This window comes from Neomonachus schauinslandi, chromosome 5 (genome assembly GCF_002201575.2).
Source record: "Neomonachus schauinslandi chromosome 5, ASM220157v2, whole genome shotgun sequence".
NCBI lineage: Eukaryota > Metazoa > Chordata > Mammalia > Carnivora > Phocidae > Neomonachus > Neomonachus schauinslandi.
This window is the reverse complement of record NC_058407.1, coordinates 64,009,912-64,019,033: the sequence shown is the minus strand read 5'-3', so window position 1 is coordinate 64,019,033 and position 9,122 is coordinate 64,009,912. Positions and strand designations below refer to the sequence as shown.

General features: G+C 59.7%; 1 protein-coding gene across 1 annotated transcript in view; it reads right to left on the bottom strand.

Annotated features, from left to right (window-relative positions):
- Window positions 1-9,122, bottom strand: part of KMT2D (lysine methyltransferase 2D) — a 37,004-nt gene that overhangs the window by 12,383 nt on the left and 15,499 nt on the right. The window contains exons 24-40 of the mRNA XM_044915429.1: window positions 8,943-9,090; window positions 8,680-8,745; window positions 8,391-8,501; window positions 8,049-8,186; window positions 7,853-7,937; window positions 7,421-7,662; window positions 7,247-7,320; window positions 6,988-7,038; window positions 5,052-6,863; window positions 4,763-4,945; window positions 4,549-4,685; window positions 2,470-4,325; window positions 959-1,082; window positions 722-806; window positions 550-616; window positions 204-436; window positions 1-104 (exon numbers count right to left, since the gene is read on the bottom strand). The exon at window positions 1-104 is cut by the window's left edge and continues 2,755 nt beyond it. Coding sequence (XP_044771364.1) covers window positions 1-104; window positions 204-436; window positions 550-616; window positions 722-806; window positions 959-1,082; window positions 2,470-4,325; window positions 4,549-4,685; window positions 4,763-4,945; window positions 5,052-6,863; window positions 6,988-7,038; window positions 7,247-7,320; window positions 7,421-7,662; window positions 7,853-7,937; window positions 8,049-8,186; window positions 8,391-8,501; window positions 8,680-8,745; window positions 8,943-9,090 — 5,516 coding nt within the window. The remainder of the gene's footprint in view (window positions 105-203; window positions 437-549; window positions 617-721; window positions 807-958; window positions 1,083-2,469; window positions 4,326-4,548; window positions 4,686-4,762; window positions 4,946-5,051; window positions 6,864-6,987; window positions 7,039-7,246; window positions 7,321-7,420; window positions 7,663-7,852; window positions 7,938-8,048; window positions 8,187-8,390; window positions 8,502-8,679; window positions 8,746-8,942; window positions 9,091-9,122) is intronic.

The window sequence follows — 9,122 nt, the reverse complement described above, 5'->3', positions numbered from 1 at the left end:
TGCTGCTGCTGCTGCTGCTGCTGCTGCTGCTGCTGCTGCTGCTGCTGCTGCTTATTCCGATACTCTGCCATGAGGTTGGTGTGCTCCTTCTGCTGCTTCCGGACCTGACACAGGAGAGTCGGGACGTCAGCCTGGAGCCTGCCCACCCATGCTCTCCCTCTTCTCGGGCCCCTGCTTGCCAGGCTGAAGTCTGCTTTCCCTACCTGATCCAGCTGTTTCTGGATCTTGCTCTGCTGCTCTGTAACCAGCTTGAGCTTCTCAGCATCAGCTTCCGGAAACTCACGGCCAGCCTTTTTGGCAGTGCGCTGCTTGGCGCACAGAGCCTTCCGGGACTTGCGGTGCACACCAATCTGCTCCTCTAGCACCTTCAGCTGCATCTGTAGGAGCTGCTGGGTATGAAACAGCCACTCCTCATACTGCCGCTGGTCAGCCTCATCTGGGAAAGGAAACAGGGTGTCAGGACCCGCAAAAGGGAGATCGGAATCCCTCTTCCTCCACCATCTGCCCCAAACCACTCCCTTGCACACTCCTCCCCAGCCCCATACTCACTGATCACTCCCTGGGCAAAGGTGGGTGGATTGGGACGAGGCTGGGAGGGGTCACCAGCACTCCGTTCCTGTGGTGAGAGAGACCGCTAAAGGGTCATTGTTGCAAATCAGGCCCTAAGAAGAGTGGCCCGACTGTAGAGGACACAAGTTCCTACTCCCACCTGACCACTTACCTGGCCACTCCCAGCTGCCACATGGTTCTGCAGATCACTGCCGGGCCCCCCCGAGAGCCTCTGGGCTAGCAGGGACACTTGCTGCCTGGAGTCCGCCAAAACAAAGGGGATGTGTAGGTCATGGGGAAAGGTGAAAGACAAAGAGGTGGGACAAGTAGGGACGGGGACCAGGAAGGAGAGGGGAAGGACTGGGAGAGGAAAAGAGCCAACCACCCCCCCACACCCCCCAAGTCTTACCTGTTCATACCAGGTGCCACTCCAATGCTGCCCTGAGCCATCACCTTCTTGATGCCTTTCAAAGCCACCATCTTGGCCTTCGCAATGGGATCGATGATATCTTCTGCCGCAAATTTGTCCAGATCTGGAGAGAGGAGAGCCGAGTAAGCTGGACCTTGGATTCAATACTCCACTCTATGTCTGCTGTGCCTTCCAACACCTTGACCTCCACCGAACCAAGAAGAACAATGGAATGGCAAAAAAAGTGGTGGAAAGACCACTAACTAGGAGCCAGGCAGCACGGGTGACTCAGCTTTATTATTCACAAAACACGTGGCCCTGTTTTCACCTGCAAGGTGCTAAGAAGAGACACTTGGTAGGTATCTGTGGGGCCAACATATCAATGTCATTTGACTTCTCTGAGCCTCAGTTTCCTCCTCTATCTGACAGAGCTCATGATTCCCTACTCCGCCTATCTCATGGAACTACTGAATCAAATGTGACAAAGACTGTGAATGCACTCTATGAACCTAGAAAACATTCTTCAAAGAAAGTATTCTTAGGACAACTAGTGCAGCCCAAGAACCCAAGACATGGGCACTGTGACAAAGTCCTAGATGCCAGAGCTGTTTTGGGCACGACATGTATCACCTACAGCCCACTTTCTTGCCTGTTCAGGATGCTGGGTAAAAAAGGAGTAATAAGCAACCACCCCAAACTTCAAATCTTCCTAAAATCCTGCCCACTGTGTATTTCTCCACTGCTCACAAAACTAACTCTTCATTTTTTAAAGGACTAACCAAACTCCCTCTCCTCGTATTTTGAGGCAATAAGAAACAGGTAAGAGGGTCAGAGGGCCAGGACTCAAAACCCTAGCTCTGTCAGTTGTATGATCTGGATCTGGAGAAGCTACTTAACCTCCAGGCCTGCTTCCCTTACTATAACTGAAGACAACGGCAGTACCTATTTAATGAGTTTGTTGTGATTCAGTCAGACGACGGGCGTAAAGGGCTTGGCACAGTGCTTACTTAGCAAACAGTAATTCAATAAATGCTAGTGTAATTTGAGATCTTCCTCAATCTGGCCCCCCTTTTTACGTCTCCAAAATTAGGGTAGTGCCCACTCACCTCCCTCCACACAGAGTCCACTGCGGCCTAACCACTCCACTGCCGTCTCCAAACGTACCCGCCGGCTCCCTACCAGCAGCCTCGCTCAAGTGCTCGCACCTACCCGGACTGCTTTGTCCTGCACTTCTCTCCAGCTCCTCACCTTGCGGTCTCGCCACGGCTACAGAGCCTTTGCTAATCAGGCTTCGTGCATTCATTCCATTCATTCCAACATCTGAATGCCTGCTATACGCCAGGCGCTGTTCCTCCCTTCGCAAAAGCTACAACACCTCTGCCTGCACCGCTCATACGGCATTTCGCCCATGCTCTGTGTGTCCCACTTCCCTTAGCGGGGGATTAGCTTAGGTCTCTAGCTCCAGTGTCCACCTGGCGGTAGCAGTGATCACCCCTGAGTAACGAAGTTACCTGTGTCCGGGAAGAAGGTGTTAGCCAGCTGCTGCTGCATGGCCAGCTGCTGAGGTTTGATGCACATGGAAGGGGGCATGGTACCCATGGGCTTCTGTGCCAGCACTGGCTGTGAGCTCTGCTGGGGCCCCAAGCCTGCCTGCCCCCCGTGCTGCCCACTTAGCATATGCCCCTGATTGGACACCATGGCCATGGATGGGGCCAGGCGCTGCTGCAGGGCATGTGCTGGTGGCTGGGTGGGCATCAGGGGCTGGGCCAAGCCTGGCTGTCGGGAACCTCCAAGTCCTAGGGCAAGCTGCTGTTGGGGCCCCGCCAAACTGGGAGAAGAGCCCTCGTGCGGCAAAGACATGGTCTGGGCAGGGCCTGGTGTGGACAGCAAGGAATGCTGCTGCTGTTGCTGCTGGGCAGGCTGCAGCTGTGCCGAAAGCTGCTGCTTCTTCTGCAGCTCCTTCTTCTCATGCTCCAGCAGGTCCTCGATGAGCAAGGGTAACTCACTGGCTACCAGCGAGCTCTCCATCTTGTCCAGCTCATCCCCGGATGCTGCATGGCCACCGGGCAAGGTCAAGGCCTCACTCTCTAGCTCAAACTTTTCCAGCAGGGAGGACCCTCCTGGGCCACTCAGTGGGCTGGGGGTCAGCAGGTGAGCTGGTGGGCCTCCCGTGGCCCCAAAGGGGCCCTTCTCAGTTGTGTGTCCACTGCTGGAAAAGGGTCCCGTGCCCATCCGGGTGTCCCGGCTGCCCATCACGCTCTGTCCTGGCTTCAGCCCCAGGCCTAGGGAAGTGGTGGCAGGTGCTGCTTCTACCTTGGGGGTGGTAATGGCGAACTGGCAAGGGGAAGGGTGGCGCCCACCTTCCTCCACCTTGGGCTTCACCTCAGGAAGCACCGATGCCAGACGAGGCTCAGACGCATCAGCAGCAGGGGGAGGGCGTTCCTCAGGGCCCAAGGCTACTGGCTCCACCCCCCGCAGCAGGGCCTCCCGCTCAGCCTTCTCATTGGCCGACTCCACCAGCCTTAGGTGCTCATTGAAGATGTCCTTCTTGTCCCCAGTGTCCAGCTCAGGATCAGTATAGGCCAGCAGATCAAACTCATCCCCGTTGAGCAGGTCATCCAGGTGGGGGTCATTGGTCTCCAGGTTTTCCAAGGTGCCCAGCTCATCATCTCCCTTGGCCACATCCACTCCCAGACCCAGGTGAGCAAGCTCCTCATCATCCTCTAGGGCCTTGTGGGCATCAAAGTCATCGTCCAGCTCGGGATCCTCACAGGGTAACTTCCCAGCTTCCAGGGCCAGAGGAGGAGGGCGGCCAAGCTCAGTGCCTGAGGGGGGCCGGCTAACCAGCTCCAAGCCAGTGGGCAGGGAAGGACCTTTGGTGTGGGGCATTGGATGGAGGCTGTTGTTCAGTTCAGGGGCCGGAGGCGCTGAGGGTTTCTGTGGGGGGAGGCCAGATACCGCTAGGCCTCGAAGCCCTTCAGGAGCCATTCGGTGGGAGTCCTCACTTACTGGGTAAAAACGGGGCCTCTGTGGGGGGCCCTGACCAGGAAACGGAGCCCCCCCAGGTCCTAGTCCTTTCTGTACATTGTGCCGCAACTCAATGAACTGGGCAGGACCAGCTGGACCAGGCACTGGCTCCCCAGGGCCAGGCAGGCGGGTGGGAATTCCTGCCAAGGGGGAACCTAGGGCTTGGCGGCCAAGTTCGGGCCCGGGAGTTGATGGGAAGCGGGTAGACATGGCAAGTCGCACGGAGGTCGCTGCCGTGGCTGCCGCCTGCTGCTGCTGCCACAGCTGCTGCTGCTGTAAGGGCAGGGAGCCGGGGTAGGGCGCCCGCTGATAGAAGGCCTGGGAGCCTCCCACCAGTTGCCTGCAAGAACACGCAGTAGTCAGTACGACGAAACCAGGGCCAAGAGCTGGAACACGGGCTTAGGGCGGCGGGGAAGGATGGAGGTGCCGCAGTCAGAGGGAACGGGGAGGAAGAGTAAGTGGACACCGGAGTAGGGTCAGCCACGGGGAAACCAGGGGCAGCACACAGCGGTGGTGAAGTCTGTTCCCTCGCTTTACCCCGAGGGAACCCCTGGGAGCCTCACCGGTTGTTCACATCCATAGAAGAAGGGGTGGCTGGGGGAGGTGGCCGGGAGAGTCGGTCGTCGCCGGGGAAAGCCCCCGGCCCCACAATGGGGCCACCCAACTTGCTTGGGGGCAGCCCCACAAGGTTACTCTTGTCCTAGGAGAGACAGAGGTAGATGAGAGCAGGCCACCGTCAGTACCTCGGACTCCCCCACTCCTTGCCACTCTACCTACCTGGGTCCCGGCGAAGGGGGCCTGGCCTCGACTCAGCTGCTCAAAGGCAGGGTTGCTGGGCTCAGCACCCCAGCTGCCCGCGGGCCCCACTGCTCCTGCCGCTGCCGCAGCTGTCTCCTTCTCCTGCCGCAGGGTGTTGCGCTGGATCTGCTGCCGAATCAGCAGCTCCCGGAGTCGCTGGCGCTGCGCAGAGAACAGACAAGTGGACTAAGTCCATTCTCCTCCAATCACAGGGCTGGCACAGGGACAGCAGAGGTATGGGGGGGTTCGCTCCAGGATGTCCACCCACCTGCCGCTGCTTCTCCAGTTCTGTTTGGCTGAGGCTGGACATGCCTGGGTCCTGGGTACCTGGAAGTTCGGGTGCCGCCAAAGAGCTGCCCATTCCAGCCCCTGGGTCTTCTCGCTTATCGACTGGAGAGGTGATGCCTGCCCGCTGTGAGGCTCCATGGGACAGGTAGGGGAGGGATCCATCGGGTGCAGGTGGTGGTAGGACTGATGGGGGACGTAGCGGGGACAGCCCAAAGCCCTCTCCCGTGGACCCACTGCTGGATCCCAGGGGGCTGCCCGATGGGTGGAAGTTCCCTGTGGCTACTGCGTAGTTTGTGCTTTGAGGCTTGCCCAAGGTAGGGCCGGGCCCAAAATGGCTGTTGATCCCATGGGGTGGAGGGACACCAGGCTGAGGGACGGGGGGTTTTAGGGAAGGCTCCCCTACCGCCTGAGGGAAAGTGAAACGCATGGGAGAGGGGGTGCCCACAAAAGCACCCGTCCCAGGAGACCGGGCGAAATTGGGCGGCTGCCCACTTGGGACCTTAGCATGGAGCTCACCTGCCGGCCCTGAGGGCAGGGCTGCTGGGAAGCCCCCAGCCCCCAGAGGAGTGTGGGCTAGAGGCCCAGCCTTGAAGGCAACTTCAGGGGGCTGGGGTCGGGGTGGCTTATGCAAGGGGGCAAACGGGTCACGGGACTGAGGGCGTGAGGGTGGACGGGAATAGGGATCAGGGGACTGGAAGCGAGGGGTAACAGGGGATGGGCAAAAAGCCTCGGCAGACAAAGGACGGGGCGTTAATGGGGACTGGGAGCTGGACTGGGACTGGGGACTGGCGGGCACTCGGGAGAAAGGGTCTGAGGGCAATGAGCGAGGGGGCAGGGCACAGCAGCTCTCAGGGGGTGGGGGCTGGGGCCGAGGTGTCAATGGGGGCTGGGCATAGGGGTCAGGGTAGGGGCCAGGGCGAAAGATGTCCGAGTGGCCGGGGGAAGAAGGGGCCAAAGCCTGGGCAGGGGGTGGCTCCTGGGGCCTTAGGCCCAAGCCCGGGCTCTGGGGCTCTACCTGAGATGCCCGAGGGGTCAGGGGGGCTTTGAAGACATCAGGTGCCTTTAACTCCAGGCTGCCCAGGTGGGGGCCTGAGGAAGGTGAGTCAACAAAGCCTAGGTTTGAGGGCCCACAGCTAGGAGAGGATGCCCCAAGCTCTTCCTTCTTCACCTCTAGGGCCTTCCGAGACTCCCCAAAAGGCGGGGGCGACAGCAGGGGCTCAGCAGCCTTGCCTCCCCCTATCCCTGGGCTCTCAGGCACAGCCAGGTTGTCCAGTGAGGGGCAGCGAGGTTTGAGAAAGGGGTCAGGTGTGGAGGGCTGGTGTCGGGGGGTGCCAGGTGGGGTAGTGTGGAATTCCCCTGGCTGGCCAGTCCCAGGACGAGATGAGGCGCCCAGCGTCAGGGGCTGCGCGGGGGCCCCAGTCGGACTAGGATAGGGAGGATAGGTAGGTGGTGCCGTGGGGAAGCGGGGCTCCAGAGCGTAGGCGGGGGCCAGTCCAAAGGGGTCCTGCGAAGGCACTTGGGCGGGCACCTGGGGTGGGAGCTTGAGGAAGAGCTCACCGGGCGAGTCGGGGCCGGGCACTGTGCCCGCCGGCGGCTTCAGGAACCCATCCGCAGAGGTAGACAAGCCGGCGGGGGTTGTGGGGCTGCCAATGAAAATGGTGGGGGCAGCAGCGGGAGGTGGACTGCCCAGTGCCCCTGGCTGGGGGGGAATGCGGAGATGTAGGGCCGGTCGGTCAGTCTTACGGGCCATGTCGCCCACCTTGGTCTGCTTGTTGATCTGGCTCTCAGCCTGCTACAGGGGGAGACCAGGCACAGAGCAGTCAGGCTGCTGTGGCAGGCCCTATGTCCCCCATACCCTCCGAGAGGCCCCCAGCCATAGGACTTGGATGGCACGGCCCAGCCTGGCCCCCACTCACCTTTTGCACCTTGTTGATGCGGTGAGCTGCGCGGTTATCTTTGGCCTTTTGCTGAGGGATACAAGACACAGCCTTAGGCCTACTACGGCTCAGTTTCATGCCCAGTCCCATCCCTCACATCACTCACTCCCTACCCAGAAGCGGATCCCTTCTGGCCCAGTTGCTTTGGGAGTGGGGAATGGAAAGAACTGAGGTGAATTTCCCAAAGACACCCCCGAGCCCCAGTTCCCACCCTGACCCAGGCTCCCTTCTGTCTCACCAGGTAGGGGGCTTTGTCAGCAGCTGGAACTTTTCTCCAGAGCTTCATGATTTGTTTGCAACGGCTAGACCAGTCTGGAGGCAGAAGAAGTATTTCGTTAGAGGAGACTTGGAAGGTGACCCTTGTGCCCACCACATCACCAGGTTGTTTCCCTTGCCCCCATCCCATGGGTACCTGGGTAATCTTGCTTGAGATTAGGAAAGTTAATGTTGGCATAGAGCACAGGCGAGATGGTGGAGAGCTGGCCCAACTCCTCATCCTTCTCCCAGCGCTGAAGGCTCCGCTGGTTATAGGAGAGCCCGTCGCCCTCACCCTCCGTGGTGGGGGTGGTGGGGGTGGAGGGCGTGGTGCCCCCTGAGCCTGTCCAGGGGCTGTCTGGCTCACCGGGTTCTGGGCTAAAGAAGCCCCCGCGCTCCCTGGGGCGCAGGGGCAGAGAGTCACAGAGGGCAGGGATGCCAAGCCCCACCCCCAGACAAACTGCCTAGAGCCCCCAGGCCTGCCCTGCCCCCACAAGGAGGGTCACTAACTAAGGAGCAGAGGGAAGTGTTGTTACAGCAGCACCCAGGAGTCAGGGACTGCCCACAAGGGTTAAGCACAGATACCAACCTAGAATCCAGGAACGGGGACTGGCAGAGGCCCGGGTAGGAGTCCATTGGGCTGCTGGAAGGGAGATTGCCCAAAGGGAGTCCACCTACAAGATACAAGAGGCACAGGATCAGAGACAGGGAGCAAGAGGCCCATCCTGGGGCCAGCTTGGCCAAACCTGGCCACCCAGTCTTCACACCACTCCCATCCACATCACCTTGAAGAAGGGGCCTCTGCAGCGGTGTCCGGCTGCCATCAGGGCCAGGGGTCCCGCAACCCAGGTGCTGCTCTCGTTCAGAACCCAGAACATCCTTGAAGAGCTGCTGCAGGTCTTTGGATTCCATCTTGGGCAGTTCTGTGGGGGGGGATTGATGAAGGATGACGCTGAGGAAGACCGGGAATTTGAGGGGACACCACAGGGCTACAAATGGCCACGGTCAGGGAAGGTGGCCAGGACTCCCCAGCAAAGAAGTTGTGCAGATGGCAGTCCCACAGGTAGGACCTTGTCCTTCTCCCACAGAGGACCCCCACACACGAAGAGTGTGGGCCACAGCCTCACCTTCGGTGGGAATCCTATCTAAGTCAGAGCTAAGCATCCCTTCACCCGGAGTGCCTGGCTTCTCAGGGTCACTGGGCACTGGGGATGCCTTGACGCCACCATCTTCAGGTCCTGCAATTGCCAGGAGAAACCCATCAGCCAAGGACAGTGTAGAGGCACCAGCCTGGCCACCCTGAACCACAGGGGGCATGACACAGTCTCCAGCCTCCAGCCCAGATGGTCCTCGGGGGTAAAACATGTTGACAGAGGCCAATCCAAGATAGGACACAGTCCTCCCAGCAGCTCTTACCTGGTGTATCAGCCTTGCCCTCGGGGCCACGGGATTCTTCATCTGCAACATCTGGACAATCATCTCCTGTGAGCAATAGTCCCCACTCCAGTCAGAGATGCCCGACACTTGGTGCCCAGAATGGGTCCCCAGCTCCACAGGCTGGGGCCGTGGCCCACCCTCAATTCCGGGAGACGAGCCCATTCCCTACCAAATTCCCTCACCAGCTCCTAACCACAGGGAAGTTGGATCCCTTCAGACCACCTCACCCCGAAATGACTGACCTTTCTGTGAGCTGGGGAGCTCCTTCCTATCTGAGCCTCCATCCCCCTTGGCTTTGGGGGTTCCTAGTCCAAAACTTGGCCGGCCCACCCCAACTGCAAAAAGGGCCTTCCGGCTCAGGTCCAGCAGCTCCTTCCCAAAGAAGGCTTCCTGCAGGAGAAGTAAGAGAAACAAGCTTCTTC